The sequence below is a fragment of the Alexandromys fortis genome, unplaced genomic scaffold (genome assembly GCF_014885135.2).
Source record: "Alexandromys fortis isolate MF-2015 unplaced genomic scaffold, M_Fortis_MF-2015_v1.1 scaffold_243, whole genome shotgun sequence".
NCBI lineage: Eukaryota > Metazoa > Chordata > Mammalia > Rodentia > Cricetidae > Alexandromys > Alexandromys fortis.
The window spans coordinates 1,041,984-1,062,689 of record NW_026068121.1 but is presented as its reverse complement, the minus strand read 5'-3'; the positions used below and the strand labels follow the sequence as shown (position 1 = coordinate 1,062,689).

The window sequence follows — 20,706 nt, the reverse complement described above, 5'->3', positions numbered from 1 at the left end:
GGACAGGATGGTGAGAGGCAGAATGGTGGGGGACAGGATTGTGGGGGGACAGGATGGCGGGGGACAGGATGGTGAGGACAGGATGGTGAGAGGCAGAATGGTGGGGGACAGGATTGTGGGGGGACAGGATGGTGGGGGACAGGATGGTGAGGACAGGATGGTGAGAGGCAGAATGGTGGGGGACAGGATGGTGAGGGGACAGGATGGGGAAGATCTACTCCTGTATCTGGTGGCTGGATAATGAGGGTCAGAAGGGAATAGCACAGTCTAGGAAGAAAGGGAGTCCCCAACTGCCATCAGAGGACCAGTCTGGGGCAGGAAGTGCCCATGCCCCCTCCCCCTCCTCACATCCAGTTTTCTTTAAGAGGGAAGAGACCAGAGATGGCCGTCAGCTGTCCCCAGACCACCCTGATGGGGACCAGATCCTGGACCTGTAGTTGCTGAAGGGATTGCTGTGGCCCTGAGTGAGGCTGCACAGGTGCCAGATGCGGCATTTGGATCTTCACAGCTATTCAGGGGACTTGAAAGACTCAGCCCAGAGAAGGACCTGAGCACCAGCACCCAGGGCTCTCCCCAGCAGCTGCTCCTGTCCCTTTCTCTCCTCAAATCCATCTCCTCTTCTGTGAGTCCCACACATGCTTCAACACCATTACCCACGGGCATCTGCATATGAGGGTACTCAGACATCCTGGCTTTCTATCCATCTGCCATGTAACCTTAGGGATGTGACTGTCCTCAGTGGCATAAATAACGCCTGGGCTTCCAGGGAGCCAAGGTGACAGTTAAGCAAAGCTCAAGAGGGGCGGGAAGGGCAGGTGCTGCCAATAGCCAAATACCATGGAGGACCTGGGGCCACGGACACCCTGCCACGCTGCTGGGGTGAGAGCAACGATGACTCCCCACAGGGTCCACAGTCACGTCCTTAGTGTTTACCCAAAGGAGGTAAAGGATTTGTGCCTACACCAAACCCACGTGCACGGATGTTTGTGGAACCGTTTCCATAATCCCTAGGATTTGCAGGCAAGCAGGATGTCCTTCAGATGGGCAGTGGTGGCACACACCCGGCGTCTCGGCACCCTGGAGGCAGGAGGATGAGTTTTAGGCCACACACTAAGGCCGGATCTCAGAGCACAAAGGCAAGAACAATGGTAGCAATACCGGCATGTCCTTTCCAGACCAAATGGGCCGGCCTGTGGTCTACCCAGAAAGTGGGATACTAAACACGTCTAAGCAGGAGCCAGCGGGCATAAAGACTAGAGGAGCCCTTAAAATGCACACAACGAGGGAAAGCCTGGGTGGATGTTGGGTGGCAGCGGTCGGGCGGGGTACAGAGAACTCTAGGGTTCTGCCAGGCCTTGGTTTCTGACAGCTATGGACACTAGCCATCGGTGGCAATAAACATTGCCGCTCGTGCAAGCTGGGGACCTGCGTGGACTAAGGAACAAGGACGGTGACTTACAGGAGCTTTATCCTTGTGGCTCGGCTTCTCTGTAAACTGAAAACTGGCTTGCTAATTAGCACTTTAGAGGTTTGTGGGCACAGGGCAGCTCCCAGGATGGCTTTAGTGAGGGTGGGGGAGAGGCATGGGAGAGAGCGCTAGAATAGTATGCTGTCATTAAAAAGGGCAGGTGGGTCTCCGTGTGCCAGGCAGGAAAGGATGGGGATGAGGCCAGAGGAAAGAAAACACAAAGACACCGGACTGGTGGCAGGTGTGTATAGGGGACGCTAAGGTCTGTTCTCAGCAGCTTAGGAAGCTTTGGGTAGCCCAAGTCTGTTTTACCTATTGAAAAAATAGAAGAAAGAAAAACCATAAAGTACATTTTAGACATATAAAAAGACAAGCAGGTTCAGCTTTTTGTTTCTTTAATGAGTGGGGTCTGCGGATTTCCAGCCAGCCAGGCAGGCCCCAGAGCGACTGGGCCCGTCTGTGTGGGTGGAATGCCCCCCCTCCACACCCACTACCTGCCTTACACCTTCCCTGCTGAGGTTCAGGGTCAGAGCCCACAGCCCCCAGTCTCCAGACTACCGACCACCCAGCTTTTCCTGGAAAGCTTGGGTCTGTGTGGGCGGATGAGGGGGGGTTGCTTCAGAGAGGAACTGGAAGGGGGGGTGTTCTGTGCCTCAGTTTCCCAGTAGACGATGACTCCCTCCGGTTAATGGGCAGGTGCTGCCCCTCCCCCACGAGGGGGCTTTACTAAGCTGAAATGTTTATGTTTTTTCCTTTAACCGTTCCCTTTTCAGAACAGGCTTTCCTGTAGCCCAGGCTAGCCTTAACGTCGTTGTGTAGCAGGGGATCTTCCTGACTCCATCTCCGCTGCTGGGATGGCAGACAGGACCCTCACTGAGGGACCTACGGCCCTGGCGTGCTGTGCCCTTGGCCTGAGTGGCTCCCTTCCAGAAAGCCGTGCTCTGTGGGGAACACACCCTGGCCTGTCCCATGTTCACAGCTGCCTAAGCTTGCCTCACAGACCAACTCCCGTCTTGTGGACTCAGGCGCTGGCCACCGCCCTGAGTTCCATAGGACCCAGACTCCTACATGTCCTGGTCCTTTAATTTTCATATTAAAGTGTGCTGGTGCCAAGGTCAGGGGCAACCCATGGGAGTCCGTTCTCTGTTCCCAGCTGTGTGGGCTTCAGAGATCGCACCCAGGGCACCAGGCTCGGCAGCAGACACCTTTCCCCTTGCTTTTTAAAGATCCATCTTTATTATCTTCAATTGCACTTGTGGTGTGGATGCAGCTGCCCACAGGTTCCTTGCGGCTGGGGCGAGACTGTGAATGGCCTGTCGCGGGTGCTGTCTGCCATGCACTGAGCCCCGTGTATTGTTCTTACCTGCTGGAGAAGGCAGGACCCTGGACCAAGCCCACACCAGAGGTAAGCATCTCAGGCCTGGGTGCTCTCCTGGCAGGCTACACCATAGCCACCAGCTAACCCGACCTTTCACTCTCAGTCATTCCATGTGGAATTATTTGAGCCTTGCTGGGTCAGAACCAGGGGATGTAGCAGCCAGGATGGAGCCCGTGAGAGCAGCAGAGGGAAGGGATGAGGGATCCCCCAGAAGAGACATGCAGAAGCTGTAAGTGCCAGCTAGGGAAGAACCACTGGGCAGAGGTCTCACTGTGGGCAAAGGGACTGGGGCAGGATGGAGCCCGCATGCTGGAGCACGGGGGAGGCCTGTGTGGCTGGAGCAGGGGGGGGGGAGGAGCAGAGCAGGCACTGTGGGCTGCAGGGAGGACTTGGGCCTTGGTCCTGAGGAAGAGGAGGAGGAGGGCTGGGGCAGGGGTGGGAGTTCTCAGCCACACTTCAACCCTGTGTCCTGCTGACACTTTTCTGGTTTGCCGGCAAACGCCACTGGGCCACACTTCCTGTTCCTGTGCCCATATGTGTATTCTAGGAAAAGGTATGTCCCAGGGTCCCCAGCACCTGCTCTGACCCGAGGATGACCTTCTCTTCCAGGCCTTCAGGGAGCCTGTCTTGATGGTTCCCCATTGCTCCATACGGGAGGCTGCAGGGCATTCTGGATGAGGGCCTCTGTGTGGAGGTGACGTCAACCCTCGCTGGCTAGTAAATGTTTATTGCCAACGGGGCCTGGATTTGGGGTTCCCTGGAGCCCGGTGAGCAGCCGCCCCATCCTGCCCCTTTCTGGGGGTCTGGACTCTAGCCCTGGCAGCTAGCCCAGAAAGGGCTGGGTGGGCTGCAAGCAGAGTCAGCAGCACCCTGGAAGCCAAGAGGGGTAACAGGCATTGGCTTTGAACACCGCCCCCCCAGACCTATGGAAGATGCAATAGTGACCAGTGGGCAGGGCAGCACCACAGCAGGCCCCGGTGGAGGTGAAGGAAAGGGAGATGGTGACCACCCAGGTTCATTCAGACCGCTGTGGGGACACATCCAGAACCAGGAAGCTGGGAGGGACCTGCTGTGCAGAGGAAAGTCATCCTTCCCGTGTGCTAGGGCAGAGCTGAGGCTCCATGCATGTTTTGAGAGATACAGCCAGGAACCCAGGATTCAAAGCCAGAGAGCAAATGAATTCCAGCATTCTGGGGCCTGAGCTGTGTCCTTTGCATGTCTTGGGGTATCCCCGTTCTTTCTCAGGGAGCCCCAAGTCCAGCTCAAACAGTCTTGGGGATGACCCTGAGATGGCACCTGGAGCTGCAGGGGACGCATGCCAGTTTGGGCCCCCAGCAGTGAGTGCCTGGGCCCAGCAGCTCCTCAGGCAGGACATAGAGCTTGATTTACGGCCGCTGCGGCCTGCTGGAGCCCGCTGCTTCCTCCACAATTGCCAGGAAGCTCAGCCAGTGCTGGGCCGGGCGTCGCCAGCATTCCGGGGCCACCTAAATCATGGGGCTGTCAGGCACTGGGCAAGGATTCTGTTAGGCAGGGATTGAGCTCCATGTCACCTGGCCAGGCTGATGGGCTCCATTCTGGGCTTGAGGCTTGCGGTGGCCTGCAGCACAGGACAGCCCATCCAGGACTCTCTGCTCCATTGCCCAGGAACTTGGAGTAATGGGTGTGTGGGCCCAGTGTTTACCAGAAGCTGTTGGCTTTGTGGGCAGGCCTGGGAGGCGATGGCGGCAACCTGAGTGTGGGGGTGGTCAGGTTTCCACTCGCTGGTGGCTGACCACGGGAATGCGGATTGTGTCAATGCAGCTCTCAACCCTAGCTCCCTCTGGCCCCAGTGGGCAGCTCCCCCACTGCAGGGCCAGGTCAGCAGCCTTGGCACACCCACACTGGGCACGTGTGGTCTTCCGGTCTTCTCCCTGGTTGCCTGAGTTCTATGTGTCCAGAGCAAGTCTGGACCTGTGTCATCTCATCCACTTCTGCATATACGCACACTCGCGCGCGCTAACACACACCCCTCCCCCGTGGTTGGTGCATGGCTGCAAGGAAGTCTCCAGGACACTAGGCACAGGGACACACGGTGTTTATTTGCTGCAGGGTTCCACTCACACCTTGGGGCTGGCGAAGAACTCCCAGCCTTCCAGCTTTCCCATCTTGAACAGGGCGGCTGCGGTGCCCATGTATACGCAGCCTGTAGCTGCAGTCCCGTAGTTGTGAGCTGTGGGGAAAGACGGCATCAGGCACAGGGTGTTCTAGGTGCAACCCTGGAGCCCCCCACGGCGATAGGGCTGATGGAACTAGGGTTCTTTAGAGACCTATAGAGCCCAGCAGTGAGTTGTGGAAATGGGGACACCAAGGCCCAGCTACCCTGTACCAACTATTCCCCTACTCCAGGTCATGTCGGGAGGGGATGTCACTGGCTCCTGGCAGTTAAGACACCTCCCTGCTACAGCCTTTCCCCATGGTTGAATTGAGGGCCAGCACGGCTTTCCCCTGGCCAGACGCCCAGGACCACACAGAGTACGAGGAGGCCTGGGGTTGAAGTCAAAGTTGGGTTGTAGGCAAATCCAGACCTTACAGGGCCTCCAGCTGGGAAGAGACGGCCGCCGGTTCCCAGTGTGCACATGCAAATGGTAGAAGAATGGGGGGGGGAGGCCTCGTCCCACCCTGGAGATGGCTACTGAGTGTCTGTGACACAGGGTGGCATGGGCAGGACAGCCATCCAGGAGGGCATTTAGGTAGAAGGACTGCCCGGTGCTGAAATGGCGGCAACTGCCTGTCTGGCGTGGAACAGAGGGAGGAGGCTGAAGTCATCACGCACTGTGTGTGTGTGGGGGACATGACGATACTCACTGCGCGCTCCCAGGGTCAGGCCTGCAGCGCAGCCTCCAATGAAGTAGTTCAGGGGGTCATCTGGCTTCTCACGGACCTGGGCACTGACACAGGTGGCGAGGCCAAACATAGCTCCGACAGCAGCTGTAAGGGGCGGTGGGGGTTGAAGGTGGGGAAATGGAGGCGGTGTTGAGCCAGTACCTGGCTGTCCCTGGGCAGACAAAGCTGGGTGCCACCACCCTCTGCCCTCTCAGCCAGGCCAGGGTCAGGGTCCAGGACCGTTGCCAGCTCACCTGCAGTGAACGTGTACCGGCCAGCCCTGGCCACTGCTTCCAGGTGGGTGTCTGCAGGGTTGAGAACGACGCTGTAGGCTGAGCCTATGGCGCCTGTGGAGGAGAAAGGGCGGAGGTCTGGGAAGCTCTGCCGGGATACAGCAGAACTCAAACTCAGGCCCACCTCTTGCTGTTCCCCGACCCAGGGCCCCGTGCCATCGACGGCACGGCTGTCACAGTGCCTCCTCCACTCCCATCAAAGGCCAGATTTTCCAAGGGGCTGGGACCTGGGCCCAATCCGGCTTGGCAGCAACCAGGCTCAAGAGAGGCTAGACCTTTCACGTGCCAGTGGCTCCGCCAAGACGCGTCTCCACACCTGGCTGTCTCCGTGCCTTCCACGCCCACCCTACCCCCACGCTGGTCAGCTTTTCCATTCCCTACTGCCCTGTACTTCACACCATGGCTTATGTAAGAGCTGAGGCCAGGGTGGATGCTGAGCCAGGAGCCCAGGTCTGGGTGGACGGCAGGGCAGCCCCAGTTACTATCCACAACTCCTGGAGCAGTTGCTACAGGTTTCCTACTACACGGAAACTGCCTGGCTGGCTGGATTCTGCCGTTACTCCCTTTCACAGACGGCGAAGCGGCCCCAGAGAAGCAAAGCCACCAGTCTGGCACAGCTGGCCACAGGACAGTGGGTGTTGCCTCTCAGCCATCCTCCAGCCCCAGGGGGTGTGCCACATTTGCCTTTCCTGGTGAGCTCTGGGAGTTCCGAGCTGACGGACTGAGGCCTCCAGCTGGGCTGAAGGACGGGTCTGGACACAGGGACCCTGAGTGACTTCACTGACCATGCCTTATGAGCCAGGGGTCCTAAGACCCATTCCCAGACTGACCGCCTCCCACCTTCTCTAGCTGCTGCCACTGCGATGACTGTCCCACAGCCAGAACAGGCACAGCCTCGGCGCCACTGGCAGCATGGGAGCCTCCAGGAGCAGCTGTGCCCACCAGCCACCATCGCTATGGGGGCTATGCTGCCAAGGCAAGAGTTCATTCACCCACTCACTGAGGGCCTCATTCATTCATGAGTTCCTCAAGTTGTGAGACCCCATTGGGAAGGTAGGCTCACTGCCCTCCTGCAATGAACCCTGAGGGGAGCCAGACAGGAAACCAGTCCCCCCCAGGGGAATGAGAAGCCTGGGGACAAAGAAGATGTACAGGGACGATTGCTCAAGCAGCTACAACTTCCCACCTCCTCCCACACTGGCTTCCCAGCACTGCTTCTGGCAAGGACCGGCTTAGCTCAGCATCCACCTGAGACACTCCAGCCCTACCCCACGCTGCACACGCTCATCCTCTGGCTCCAACGCCAACGTTCCGTCAGTTTTAAAAGCCCCCAAATCAGCCGGGCGGTGGTGGCGCACGCCTTTCATCCCAGCACTCGGGAGGCAGAGGCAGGTGGATCTCTGTGAGTTCAAGACCAGCCTGGTCTACAAGAACTAGTTCCAGGACAGGCTCCAAAACCACAGAGAAACCCTGACTCGAAAAAGCAATAAATAAATAAATAAAAATAAAAGCCCTCAAATCCATGGTCATGTAGCGGTGGCACACCCCTTAATCCCAGCAGAGGTGGGCAGATGTCTGTGAGTTCAAGGCCAGCCTGGACAAAGCACAGAGTCCTGTATCAAACAAAACAAAATTAAAACAAACAAAAATTCTCCCACTCATCTGACCCCACAGCACTTGCCTGGAGGGAGAAAAGCCTTGGGGAGGACTTATGAATGAGGCCTGTATACACACTGCAAGAGCATGAGTGACCGAGGCTTTGTAGATGCAGTGAGAGTCACCCCAAAAAGATGTCTGACATTCCTAACAAGTGTGCCCCATCAGGAATCTTACAGTCCTCACGGTGGCGCATGCTTTTAATCTCAGAACTCAGGAGGCAGAGGCAGGAGGATTTCTTTGAGTTCCATGCCAGCCAGTGCTACGGAGGAAGATCTTGTCTCAAAATAATAGTAAACAAATAAATATCTCCCGTGGTGGCGCTCGCCTTTGATCCCAGAGCTCGAGGGGCAGGGACAGACAGTTCTCCGAGTCCGAGGTCAGCCTGGGATAGACGGTGGGACCCTGCCTGAAATACCTCAAAACAGACACAAAAAAATAACAACAACAAAGCATTTCCCAGGGTGTAGCCCTGTCATCCAGGCACTTCGGAGGCTGAGGCCGGAGGATCGTGAGGATCAGGGGCGCAGGGCCACCCTCGGCTACACAGCGACTCTGCGGTCTAGTATCTTCAAAACCTCGAATGGTCTGATCACTCCATGACCCTAAAATGATCTTCACATTTTCTCCAGACTCCGCGATAATGGCTTGTGGCCCCTTGAAATCCTAGGGGCAGCGGGCAAATAGGTCTACACCCCTCAGAATCCTCAAGCTCCTGCACCTTCCGGCCCCGCACCGCGGGCCCCCTGACCTCCGCGTGCCCTCCGCTCTAGGGGCCCGCGCTCACCGATGAGGCCGCCGAACGCAGTGGTGATGTAGGTCTTGCGGTGACACTGGGTGCCGTCGGGGATCTCATCGTAGGCCCGGAGGAGCCACTGGGCCATGGCTGCGCCGGGCAGTGCACGGGCAGACCCTTCCGCGCCGCGGCGAGCTCAAGGGCAGCCGGCCGGGCCAACTCTCGCGAGGCTTCCAGCGCGCAACTTTATTGAGCGTCCCGGACGTGGACATTGCTTGTTCGCATGCGCGCGGAGCGGGCTGGGCGTGGACGGCTCGGTTTCACGCAGTAGGAACGGTGTCGTGCGCGTCCCCACGAGCGAATCTGGGTAGGGACACCCGTGACTTCATTCTTGGAAAGGTAAACTGAGGAGCACCGCTGCCAGTCAAGGAAAATGCAGCCTGTCCTAGCAAAGACGGCGTTCCTAGTGGAGAGAATGTCGATGCCATTGACAACCCGCCATCCAAGAGATTGACAGGTTGCCAGATCAATTGCAGTACAGCAATTTCGGCGTAAGGCGGGTCAATAGGCGAGATTGACAGTGGATACACCAATCGTAATGCAGGTTTTACAGAGCCCAGCGCTTCGGCCAATCAGGGACCCGGGATGTGTGTAGGGTGTGGCTATTCGCATTCTCAATCAGAACCGCGTGCGACTATTTGGGGGCGTGGCCTATTTGGGCGGGGACTATCGGCATAGGGACCAATCGTAAGTCGAGGAGGATATAATTGATGGATCTCAAGGCCTCGTCTGCGGGGCTTCAAGATCGCCCTGAGCTCGGAGGCAAACGGAAGAGACTTGAGTGGCACCTAAAGGGCGTGCCTGCCTTAGCCCTGCCCCCTCAGAATCGTGCCCAATAGCGAGAGTCCAAGAGGAAGGAGCACAGTTTTTCTCAGGGGGCGGGGCCTTCCCTGCGCGCTGGGCGGGGCCTCGCGGGGCGGGGCGGGGCCTGTGTGGCGGCCAGGGGACCATGTCTGCGCCGCCCGCGCTGCAGATCCGGGAGGCGAACGCGCACCTGGCGGCCGTGCACCGGCGCGCCGCGGAGCTGGAGACGCGGCTGCTGGCGGCGGAGCGCACGGTCCGCGCGCAGGCCGAGCGCCTGGCCCGCCACGACCAGCAGCTGCGCGCCGCCCTGGACGAGCTGGGCCGCGTCAAGGACCGGTGAGGCCCCGGGGGAGGCCCGGCCGACTTCCCGGAGGAGGCGGGCGGCAAGGGTTGGGAACCAGGAGCCAAAATCTCCAGAGCTCTAAGTGTCTGGCATCGCAGCACTGAGGAGGCTGAGGCCGGCGGATCAGGAGTTAGGAGTACCGCCTGGGCTATATGAGTGTCTCAGACTGCTCAAACGGGGCCAGCTGTCCCGCAAGGCCTGGTCCCCTGGTACTGCACGCCCTGGGGGCCCTAGAGTTTTGTGCCCGTCTGAGGATCGGAGGAGGTATGAATTGAAGAGCATGTCCCAGGGGCTGCTGGGTAGGAGCCTATCCGTAGGATGTCAAAACCCATATACAGTAGTCAGAGCTGTGGCAACCATTTTGGGCCACAAGGAAGTTCTATTGAAGGAGCCACAAAACTGGCATTGTTTTGTTTTGGCCTGGAAGGCCCTGTGTAGTCAGGATACCCTTCAACTCCTGATCCCCTGGAGTGCTGGGATGATAGTGTGCTAGGGATAGAACCCTGACTCCAGGCATGCTGTGGAGTTGGCTTTGTGGGTACACTCACTTGACATTAAGAATGGGAGGCAGAGGCTGGAGGATCTCTGAGTTCCAGGCCAGCCTGGTCTACACTGCGAGTTCCAGGACAGCCAGGACTACACAGAAAAACCCTGTCTTCTCGATAAAGCAAGACAAAAAGAAAGATAAAGAATTTTATCCTATGGGGTAGAAGAAGTGAACCAACTCTTACAAGCTGTACCCCAACTTACATGTGGGCATTTGGGCACACATACAAGCATGCAAATAAAGAGGCAGTGGAGGTAGGCAGAGCCTCTGTACCCCAGTAGTAACTACCTCCTTTGGCCCCCTCACCAGGGAGATTTCCGCCCTCCAGGAGCAGCTGCTGAGCTCGGAGGCCACTGTCCGCAGTCTGCAGTCTGCAGTGGACCAGAGGGACCAGTTGATCCAGCAGCTGCAGCCCCAGGCTGACCTGCTGCAAGACATCGCTCGCCGTCGACCACCCCTGGCTGCGCTGCTGGCCGCCCTGGAGGAGGCTGAGCGACTGGGCCCCTCGCCAGCCAGCAGCCAGGGCCAGCTGCTTCCCGATGGGCCCGGCCCACCCCTGGGCAACAGCACTGGGGAGGGCCAGGATGACCTGCAGCCTGCCGTCTTTGGGACCACAGTATGAGCTGCCCTGGCGGATCAGATCTCAGAATGTGTGGCCAAAGCCCAGAGCCCCAGGTGTCACCTGAAGGGTCCTGGGATATTATTGGGATCTCATAAACATTGGAACAAGTGAAAAGCCAAGATCCCATTTAAAACAGTTCCACCTCCCTCCCCCAGCACTTGGGGCATCTGCTACATTCAGTTGATTTTAAATAATTCAAAAATAAACAAAGGCTGAGGCAGTGGCTTAGTAGTGGAGCCCCCCGCCCAGCATGCAGACATGCTGGCAAACTGACAGAGGGACAGGACACCCGACATCCCAGCACCAGTAAATTAACAGCAGCTTGACTCCGAAGCCATGCTGTTTCCTGTTGGAGACACAGTTCCACATAGCCCAGGCTGGCCCCTAACTTGCTGAGGGTGACCTTGAGCCCTGCTGGGATGACAGGCACCCAACACCAGGCCCTATCTTTTTTTTTTTTTTTTTGCTGTGAGATGGGGTCTCTCTCGACAGCCCAGACTTCTCTGGAACCCAGAGTCCTCCCAAGTGCTTTGAATACAAGTGCAAGTCACATGCCCAGGTGACATGAGTCCTGACCCATCACCACTCATCCTGAGGCAGAATCTCCTCTGTTGCTTCTGTGTAGGAAGACAAATCATGAATCCAGGATCCATTTCCCTTGCGTCCATTCCCTCTGACACCACAGTCCAAGCCTCAGCCTTCCCCCATGACACTCAGGTTTCTCTCCAATGTCCCTTTCAGAGGGGCCTTCTGACCAGCGTCCCTGTAGTAATTACTACAGCCTGGTTGCTGCCCTCCACTGTGATTGCTTTTTTTTTTTTAAGGCAATTTTGTGTAGCCCAGGCTGGCCTCTGAACTTCTATCTTCATCAGTGCCTGCCACAGCTGATGAGGCCCCCAACAGCCAGGAGCCTCCTGGACATCTGATGAGCCCTTGCCCTGTTCCCAGGGACAATGGTGTTTTTGTAGCAAGTCTTCTTTTGATACCCTGAGAGGATCTATTTTGTAACTCTGGTTTCGGTGCTGTCCCGGGCCTGCGATGGTGAGGGTGTGTTGTTTTCGTCAGAGCAGCAGAAGAGTCCTCACACGCCCCTGCAGCCAGAGTGCAACCAGCGCTTGGTCTGTTGAGTTTCATGGTCCTGGTGCTCAGAGAATTGTCCTGGAACAGCCACCAAGTGTGTGTGTGTGGGGGGGAGATAGGGGCTGCTCCATCCAGCTGGTCTCTGAATCCTGCATGGTGCTGACTTCCTGCCTGGGACCCTCAATAGAGGAAACAGAGGGGAAAAGGGAGTCATTTGTACAGGGGAGAAGCACCAGAATAAACCAGTTATTTCTAAGCCTGGGCTGTCCTTCCTGTGGGGACTGGGGTTGGAGTCAGGAGCCCTGCAACTCTGCACAGGCTCTGACAGCTGAGGAAACTCAGACCAAAGGGAAGGGAAACTGCTGTGTACCAAAGCAACTTTGAATTTAGGGGACAAGGATTTATTGGTTTTATTACCCAAGCCCCACCTTCCACTCCCCAGCCTGTGACCATCCAGATGGGGGATGGGGCTGGGGGGAGTGTTTGTAATGCTGAGATTTACCTCCTAGCCTTGTATCTTTTTTTTTTTTTTAGGTCCCCATGCTCCCAATTTACTCAGGAGATCTTGTCTGTTTCTACTTCCCATGTAGATTAGATCTATGCGTGTCTCTCTTAGGGTCCTCATTGTTGTCTGGGTTCTCTGGGATTGTGATTTGTGGCCAGCCTTGCAACTTAAGACTCAGAATTGCTTGGGCTGTAGCTCAGTGGCAGGGCTTACTTGCCACGGGTTGGGTCCCCGGTTTCTATCCCAGCACTGTGAAAAGGAACGTTCCCAGCAATTCTTGATTATATTTTACATTTCTCTATAGAAAAGCATTGGTGCCTGAGGGGTGACTTAGCAACATTTGCTTGGCATGCCAAGGCTCTGGGTTACATCCCCAGCACCAAAAACTGAAAACAATGAGTTAGTTTTCTGACACTCGCCAATGTTTGGAGTACAACAGGCCATCCGTTTGGATAGCAAAATGTCACTTCAGTTTCTCATTAACTCAATCACGACACCGGTTGGCTTGCAAACTCATGGACAATGTTTCTTTTGATTTTGAGGCAGCCTCACATAGCCTGGAACTCCTATCCCTCCATCTCCTGCACGCTGAGATTATACCTGTGTACCACCAGGCCCTGTTTTTTTTTAAAAGACAAAGGTTTCAGTCTGTAGCCCAACCTGGCTTCAGACTTTCAGCTCTGTCCCCACCTCAAGTCTCCCAAATAGCTGGGGTACCCCTGAAGTCCAGAGTGAGATAGCTTGCGTGTCCCAAGTCTTCAGCCAGGTTTGAAGCTACTGTGGCCCCAGGGGTAGACAGGGGTCTGGGAGTCAGTCATAGTGCCTGCCCTTCTTGGCAAGCTAATGTATCTGGCGCAGAAAGAGTTACAGTCGGGTCCCTCCCTGTCCCCAGAGCCATCTGTATTGCTTAGCAACAGCTGTGCCAGGCAGGACGCACAGACCTCCCCAGAGCTCCACCGGCCAGACCTACATACACAGGCAAGCCAGGTGAGTGGTTGGGGTGATCTTGGGCTATGTGGTATTAGCAGCTCTGTCAGGCCAGCCGAGTACAGAAACCCATCGCCAAGTTCTTGTCTCTGCAGTGTTCATTTGTGCTCACAATGGACACCGTGAATGCCACCATAGAAAGGCTGAGAGCCCAGTGTCTATCCCGAGGGGCCTCAGGAATCCAGGGCCTGGCCAGGTGAGCCCTCATGCCCGGTATTCTCGGCACCTTCTGGTCCGGCAGTTCCCATCAATGGAATCCAACTCGGTATCTTGCTCCCCAGGTTTTTCCGCCGCCTGGACAAGGATGGTAGCCGGTCCCTGGATGCAGAGGAGCTGAGGCAGGGCCTGGGACAGCTGGGGCTGGATGTGGGGGAGGCAGAGGCAGAGGCACTGTGCAAGCGCTGGGACCGTGATGGCAGTGGGATGCTGGACCTGGAGGAGTTCCTGCGGGCATTACAGGTGAGGCTGGCCTCAGACACTGTGAGGGGTGCCAGTGAGAGTGGCCAGCCCCAGCACCCCTCAGTCACTGTCCCCTTCTACAGCCCCCTATGTCCAAGGCCCGAGAAGCCGTCATTGCAGCTGCCTTTGCCAAGCTGGACCAGACAGGGGATGGTGTGGTGACCGTGGACGACCTGCGAGGGGTATACTCTGGCCACGCTCACCCCAAGGTGTGCAGTGGAGAGTGGCCGGAGGATGAGGCCCTCCATCAATTCCTCGACAATTTTGACACATTTGAGAAGGATGGGCAGGTGTGTTCACCTGGTACCTTCCACAGGGCAGCTTCCCTGGCCTGGGTCCCACTCATAGCCCTCCCCCCTCATAGCCTGTTGTCTCCCTCCCCATAGGTCACACTGGCAGAGTTCCAAGACTACTACAGGGGACTCAGCGCTTCAGTGGACACTGATTCAGAGTTTGTGGCCATGGTGAGCAATGCCTGGCGCCTCTGATGTTGTAGCCCTCAGCTGCCTGACAACTGCCCTTAGCCTAGTCCCCTGACCCATCTGCTACTGTTACCACTGTCCTGGGGCCCCAACTAGACACAGGGAGGGGAATATGTGAGAATGGGAGGTTGAAGAACCGGCTGGACCAGGTCTTTGGCAGGGCCACCCGCAGGCCTGGCTGGATTGAGCACTGACCCCATCAGGGCCCCCCTTGGCCACACCCAGCTTGTCTGGTTGCCAGGTGCACGGGAAGTCGGGGTTTTAGTTAAAAGTTTTAATGCAGTTCTCAAATACATTTCATATGACAATCTTACATAAGTGTTCCAAAACACATGGGCGACGTCTGGAGTCACTTGTCACTGACTGGCTAAGGCTGGAAGCAGTGTGACTGACCCATCTGCCAGGCAGCCTCTGGTATCCTTGCTGGCTCCCCGGGTGTGGCCCGGGCAGAGATGGAACCACACAGTCTATGGTGGGGGTGTCACCTTCTGCCCGAGGACAGGCCCTTTGCCTTTCAGGGGCCCTAGATGGTCAATCCCTCGGGGCCGTGCTGCTTAGGGAGGCCCAGGTGGTGCAGGTGAACAAGAGCACAGGAACCCTCCTGGGCCAGCGTTGTCCAGACAGGCGTTCTCAGGCCCAGACCTAGGGAGTCGCTGTGGGGGCCGGACGCTTCCCACAGGGACATCAAGTCAGCTCAGCCAAAGAGCAGCTTCACCCAGGTCCTCGGAAGCCAGGCCATCAGAAATGAAAGAGGCATCAGCCATGTGAACCTGGCAGAGTGGGAAGCTGAGCAGACAGCAGGTTGCTCTCAACAGAACGCTGAGCTCAGAGTTTGAACTGTTGCTGCCCAGGGAGGGAGAGCTGGTCACCACGAGGCTGGGTGACCAGGCCAGGTCTGAGAGCCAGCGGAAGCTGTGACAGTGTCAATGTGCCTTTTCGATCGGAGGAGGGCAGGGATCGTTCTTTCTGCTCATCAATATGATGAGGTTTGAGTCCCAAGCCGCATCCTGGCATCCCCGTCTGCTGCAGAGGGGACACGCGGATCCAGCCTGCGGCCACCCCAGCAATAGACACCACCACGACGCGGCCTGCAGGGAGGGACGGGCAGCGGACAGACGACAAAGCAGCAGCCTGGCGCAGTGGCTCCGCTGCTATGTGCTCCCAGGAGTCTGGCCATCTCCTTCATCACCTGCGCCTGTGGGAAGAGTGGGTCCCTCAGCCCCAGCACAGCCACTGTGGCCAGCTGGAGTCCCTCCCACAGGCCCCATGTTGCTCACCAGCTCCTGAGGGAGTGACCCCTGAGGGAGTTAGCACCGCATCCTCATCACTGTCTTCCTCCTCGGTGGCCCGTGTGGCCCCTGGCTCAGGTGCGGGAGCCTTGGCCTCCTGTTCCTGCTCAGCCCGGCTACGCAGTGCCAGGATACGGTGGTGCAGGGCTGCATACAGCTGGCCAGTGTCCTTGGAGCTGGCCTGGGGAGACAGTGTGTGAGGTGGCAGTGTGTAGCTGGTAGCCAGGCTGGGCAACATCCATACATGTAGACCCTGGCTTGCCGCTGGGCCACACTGGCCCGATCAGCTGACTTCTCTGACAAGGGACTACAAGTGCTGGAAGGCCCTGGAGAGTCAGGCTGGAATATGAGGTCAGAGTGGGGTCTGTCATGTGTAGTAGAGGGGACAGCATGGTGTGCACACAGCTATCGGGAACTGCCCAAGGAGAAGGTTTGTGTCCTTGCTTTGTGACATTAGGACAGTGACCAGCACTGAGCCAGTGTTCCATGCCAGCCTTCCCCTGAGCTCACCGAGATCAGAAAGACCTTGACGCCCTGGTCCTCGGCGTCCGTGGCCGTGATGCGGATGCTCTTTTCGCTGGCCTTGTCCATCTGCATCTGTGCCCACAGCTTCGTGTTCAGGATGAGCCGCAGGCTGCCCTGGGTCCGCATCACTGCAGCAAGGAGGCCACTTAGCTTCACACATGCCCCAACCTGCAGCCCACCTCCAGAAGACCAGGGGAGCCATGCCCTTGCAGGTCTGGAACAGGGCAGGCATGCTCTCATAGAGCCCTCCTGAGATGGAGACCACCTGATCCCACCTCAAGCCCAAGCCCACCACATGTGTGAGGCGGATCCCAACTCTCCCCACCCAGTCAGGCTTATGAGTCCCATCCTCCCTCTCCCTCAAGGCCAGGAGCTCATCTGAGGCTCCAGGAATAAGCATCATACAGGTAGTTCCTGGCTTGCTACCTGTTATGGGGGGAAAAAAAAAACTAGGGCTGGAGATGGCTCGGTAGTTAAGAGTACTGACTGTGTTGGGCAGTAGTGGGCCAAGTCTTTAATTCCAGCACTCAGGAGGCTGAGGCAGGTGGATCTCTGCGAGTTCCAGCCTGGTCTACAAGAGTGAGTTCCAGGACAGGCTCAAAAAAAAAAAAAAAAAAAAAAAAAAAAAAAAAAAAAAAAAAAAAAAAAAAAAAAAAAAAAAAAAAAAAAAAAAAAAAAAAAAAAAAAAAAAAAGCACCGAGCACCAAGTGCTCTCCCAAAGAAACAGGGTTCAATTTCCACATGGTAGCTCACAACTGTCTGTAGTTCCAGTGGGACCCAACACCCATGGCAAAACACCAATGCATATAAAATAAATTTTAAAAACAAAACAAACACAAAAAGAACAACAACAACAAGCCCCCACTACCCCATATGCACAGGGTCACAGGTCACTGCCTAGAACAGTACTATAAATGCTTCCACCAACTTTTGTGTTTTTGTTTTGGGCTTGGCCTTGAACTCACAGCAGTCCTCCTGCCTCACCTCCCAATTCTGGGCTTAAGTTGACTTTTCAAGGGAAAAGTAACCAAATGGGACAGGAGTTCCCCATTTCTTTGGAAGAGCTCACAGTGGATCCCAGGTCAGACTGGGCTATAGAGAGACCATGTTCACAAGGCCCCACCAGGAGGAGGGCAGCTCTGACCGACACTGGAGCAGTGCCTGCTGCTCTGAGGACTCACAGCCCAGGCTGACATGCTCCTGCCGCCACCTTGCTTCCGAGCTGTACTGTTTCCATGAAAGATGCTTGAGCAGAGAGTGGGTGTGCAGGAGCAGTAGGCCCCGGTCAGAGGGCCCGGACACGCAGCCCTGCTCACAGCCATGCCCTTTCCCAGCTGTGGCCCCCACACTTCTGGTTTGGTGTGACCCCGGGCCACCTCTAGGAGGGTCTACCCTTATCCAGTGCTCACCCAGCCGGGACTGTAACGTGCCGTCGTCAGTTGATGCCATGTCATTGAGCCTCAGAAGTCCCCGGCCACGCTCCACCCATGACTGTGAGGCCTTGTCAAACACAAACAGCTTACACTGGATCTGTAACACATGGGGTCAGTGAGCAGGGTATGGGTACCCACGCTCTGTACCCCACCAAACTCAAACTCCACTTCAAATCAAAGCTACCAATGATGCTGGGTATCTCATTACCCCACCTGCCTACCAGTCCGCAGCTATAGTCAGGATGCTGCCAGCCAGCACCCAGCTTTGTTCTTTATACACAGTCATCTCTTTATGTGTTTCGGTTTCTGTGGTGCTGGGAATGGAAGCCAAGCTCTGGCAAGCTATGTTCTACTACGGAGCCATGTACCCTGCCCAAATGCATAAGCAAGGAGAACTCTGGCAACCCAAACACACAGAGATGCCACCTCGCTCCCACTGGAAGGAGTTGCCCAGCTGCAGGGACATCCTACAGTGCTCGGGAAGACAACAGCATGGCAGTCCCTTCCACTGCCGACCCAGAAAGCAAATGAATGTCCTTACAAACATGCACGTGTCATCCTGCCTATGAGGGTTCCAAAGCAGAAAGTACTAGTTCACTGGCACCATGCAGTCCCTTGGGGTGTTACCCAGTCAGGGACAGAAACAACCGACCTAAGGATGCCAAACAGTGACAAAACCAGGGTAAAATTCCACACATCAGAGAATCCTAGAAGTGTTCAGAACTGGGAAACCCAGAGGCAAGGGGAAGATTTGCGGGTGCTAGCTCACTGGACGGGGCTCCAATTGTGACAATGGCTGTGCAACTGGTTTAGGCAAAAACGTTCCAGACTGTCCTGGAACCCTCTCAGTAGCCCAAGCTAGCCTTGAACTCACAGACGTCTCCCTGCCTTCACTGGCTGTTCTGGAAGTCAGGTCTTGCTACGCAGCCCACTCCTGGCCGCCCTGCTCAGCACGCTCACTCTCACCTGCAGCACATTACTTTCCGCCTCCTCCCCCGTGATGACCTCCACTTTCTCCAGCAAACATGTCCACGCTGTGGCCTTAGTGTAGGCAGCGGCTGACTCGGCCAGTGACTCTGCATGAGAGGATCCAAAACCACAACCGAGTCAGCAGGCCTGGGGCTCCTGGGGACCCAAGGAGCCCTGTCCTGGTCAGCAGAGCATGGCCACCCGCCATCCATCCCGGGCACTTCAAGCCGACCTCTCACATCTACTGGGGCCACAGCTGTCCCTGCCTAGTGGTCGGGAGTCTCCTGAGGTGTGTACAGAGCTGTGCCCTACCTTTCTTGGGGGCAGCCTCCTGGGACGATGACTCAGACCCTGACTGGACATGCGTAGTCTCCCTGCTGGCATCTGAGTTGGCTTCATTCAGCTTGGGGGGGCTCTGAGGAAACAAGCGTGCCAGGGCGGAGCTGCTGTGGGTGCTGAGGACAGAGTGAGAGGCCCAGCAGGGACGGCTGCTCAGCACTTCCCAGAGGCCTGAAACCTGAGCACCCTGCAGGGGCCTGTCCTCAACAGCCATTCCTAGTCAGGCTCTCCTTTCAGGACCACACGCTGTGGCAGACCAACAGGAATAAGCTGTAGCAAGGCGACCGTACCAGGTGCCAGGGGCATGACCAGAGTCTGTGGACACCATGGTGGGGCTGGACGCACACCCAGAGGGAGAAAATGGCTGAGAGGAGTGGGTGATGGCTAGACTCTGCGTCCTGGGCTATGAGTTTTCAGAAGCAGGGAATATGCATGCGCCTGCTATCCTGGCTGCCCCTGTCCTGCAGAAGTGGCAGGCATGGCTGATTCTGTGAACAGGGACACAGGCCACCTATCTCAGTGGTGTAGTTTTGGGGCCAGCTGTGGCGCTGGCCACAGGGATGCCTGTGTCAGTGAAGAGTAAAGACAGGGTGAAGCTGGTCCCCTAGCAGCCTCTGGGGGGCAACAGAAACCTGTAGCGAATGTGAGCTAGAGCTGGTCTTTCTCATTCCTGTACCTGAGAATCCTGTCCTGACTGCACAGGAGACAGCATGACAGCCACAGGCTGTGAGCCCCCAAGTAGATAACAGTGCCAGCCAGGGCCACTCACCAAGACGCGCTCGCTCATGTTCTGGCCAAACACAAACTTGTTGGAGGTGTCAGTACTGTGGGCTGAGCTGTCTGCACTGGAGAGGAGTGGCACCGTCAGTGTGCACCACAGGCACACACAGACGCCTGTCTCCCCCCGCCCCCTCAGGCCCACAGCCTGCTGCACAGGCCAGCTGGACCTCTCTTCTCGAGATGGAAAGTCCTGGTGGCATGTGTGCACAACAGCGCACTCACCTGGAGCTGATGTACTGCAGAAAGTAGTTGGTTGCAGTAGGTGTTTCTGAGCTGGGATGCGCAGTGCTGTCTGCATCCGCTACAGCGGCGTTCTCATTCATTAACTGCAGAGAGAGGGAAGGGCTGCTCACGTGGCCCTGTCTGACAAGTCCTGCCGTGAGGATGCACTGAGCACAAGGTACATCTGCCACCAACATGGCCACACCTGACACAGTGACAAGATGGGTGTGGTGGTGCACGCCTTTAATCTCAGCACTGGGTGGGAGAGGCAGGAGAATCCTAAGAGTTTAGGCCAGCCTGGGCTACACAGTGAGATCTTGTCTGGTGTGGACCCACACACCTGTCATCTCAACATTGCAGAAGGCTGAGGCTCAAGGCTGGTCTGGGCTGCACTCAAAATAAGTGGGAAAGAGAAACCTGCAGAGAGGATCACAAAGCTTAAAGAGCTTTTCTACCTTGTTAGAAAACTGGCACACGGCACAGCCAGTCATATAATGGGGGTATGGTACCATGACAACCAGTTTCTCCGTGGTTCTGTTAAAAGCCATGATGTAGGTGTCACTCCTGACACTAGAAGATCCCGCGACCCTGGCTCATGGCTGTGCCTGATGGCATTGGAGGGTGAGTGCAGAGTCCACGGAAGCCTGAGGTCCTGTGGATGAGCATGGTGGGTGCCCAGCCCCGAGAAGGAGGTGCCCACCAGAGGGCAGGGGACAGAGGCGCGCTGGAGTCTTTTGCATGAGGGAGCATTTCAATGTGGTCTTGCTGTGCAGCCCAGGCCAAATTACTCTCTGAGGGGCATCCTGGGTTCTGTGGGTACTAAGAACTGCCCCAGACCCCATGCTCCAGGAGCAGTCTGACCACTCT

General features: G+C 56.7%; 4 protein-coding genes across 6 annotated transcripts in view; 2 read left to right on the top strand and 2 right to left on the bottom strand.

Moving 5' to 3' along the window:
- Positions 1–4,903: 4,903 nt before the first annotated feature.
- Positions 4,904–8,637, bottom strand: Ndufa11 (NADH:ubiquinone oxidoreductase subunit A11). Its single transcript, XM_050125209.1, has 4 exons — positions 8,445–8,637; positions 5,963–6,055; positions 5,691–5,813; positions 4,904–5,055 (listed from the first exon to the last, which is right to left on the bottom strand). The coding sequence occupies exons 1-4, from the start codon at positions 8,539–8,541 to the stop codon at positions 4,943–4,945; spliced, it is 426 nt and encodes a 141-aa protein (XP_049981166.1). The 5' UTR covers positions 8,542–8,637; the 3' UTR covers positions 4,904–4,942.
- Positions 8,638–8,842: 205 nt separating this feature from the next.
- Positions 8,843–12,146, top strand: Vmac (vimentin type intermediate filament associated coiled-coil protein). Its single transcript, XM_050125207.1, has 2 exons — positions 8,843–9,593; positions 10,457–12,146. Exons 1-2 carry the CDS (start codon positions 9,403–9,405, stop codon positions 10,767–10,769), a joined length of 504 nt encoding a protein of 167 aa, XP_049981164.1. The 5' UTR covers positions 8,843–9,402; the 3' UTR covers positions 10,770–12,146.
- Positions 12,147–12,504: 358 nt separating this feature from the next.
- Positions 12,505–14,391, top strand: Caps (calcyphosine). The gene is made up of 5 exons (XM_050125206.1): positions 12,505–13,341; positions 13,437–13,537; positions 13,623–13,800; positions 13,884–14,090; positions 14,187–14,391. The coding sequence occupies exons 1-5, from the start codon at positions 13,198–13,200 to the stop codon at positions 14,286–14,288; spliced, it is 732 nt and encodes a 243-aa protein (XP_049981163.1). The 5' UTR covers positions 12,505–13,197; the 3' UTR covers positions 14,289–14,391.
- Positions 14,392–14,588: 197 nt separating this feature from the next.
- Ranbp3 (RAN binding protein 3) overlaps positions 14,589–20,706 on the bottom strand; it is a 51,715-nt gene continuing 45,597 nt past the window's right edge. Inside the window, exons 9-16 of one of the 3 annotated variants that reach the window (XM_050125204.1) lie at positions 19,840–19,943; positions 19,607–19,682; positions 18,811–18,913; positions 18,496–18,605; positions 17,506–17,626; positions 16,082–16,224; positions 15,560–15,752; positions 14,589–15,477 (exon numbers count right to left, since the gene is read on the bottom strand). In XM_050125204.1, the coding sequence (XP_049981161.1) occupies positions 15,434–15,477; positions 15,560–15,752; positions 16,082–16,224; positions 17,506–17,626; positions 18,496–18,605; positions 18,811–18,913; positions 19,607–19,682; positions 19,840–19,943 (894 nt within the window). In that variant the 3' untranslated portion in view covers positions 14,589–15,433. The remainder of the gene's footprint in view (positions 15,478–15,559; positions 15,753–16,081; positions 16,225–17,505; positions 17,627–18,495; positions 18,606–18,810; positions 18,914–19,606; positions 19,683–19,839; positions 19,944–20,706) is intronic. The other 2 variants (XM_050125203.1, XM_050125205.1) reach the window with 2 other exon arrangements.

Bases quoted from the DNA above. Each gene is read 5' to 3' on its own strand.
- Vmac (XM_050125207.1), top strand. From the start codon at position 9,403: ATGTCTGCGCCGCCCGCGCTGCAGATCCGGGAGGCGAACGCGCACCTG. The intron at 9,594-10,456 runs GTGAGGCCCCGG...CCCCCTCACCAG, and splicing joins CTGGGCCGCGTCAAGGACCG to GGAGATTTCCGCCCTCCAGG.
- Ndufa11 (XM_050125209.1), bottom strand. From the start codon at position 8,541: ATGGCCCAGTGGCTCCTCCGGGCCTACGATGAGATCCCCGACGGCACC. The intron at 5,814-5,962 runs GTGAGCTGGCAA...CGCCCCTTACAG, and splicing joins CCGGTACACGTTCACTGCAG to CTGCTGTCGGAGCTATGTTT. The intron at 5,056-5,690 runs GTGAGTATCGTC...CTTTCCCCACAG, and splicing joins CCTGACCCTGGGAGCGCGCA to CTCACAACTACGGGACTGCA.
- Caps (XM_050125206.1), top strand. From the start codon at position 13,198: ATGTATCTGGCGCAGAAAGAGTTACAGTCGGGTCCCTCCCTGTCCCCA. The intron at 13,342-13,436 runs GTGAGTGGTTGG...TTGTCTCTGCAG, and splicing joins TACATACACAGGCAAGCCAG to TGTTCATTTGTGCTCACAAT. The intron at 14,091-14,186 runs GTGTGTTCACCT...CCCTCCCCATAG, and splicing joins CATTTGAGAAGGATGGGCAG to GTCACACTGGCAGAGTTCCA.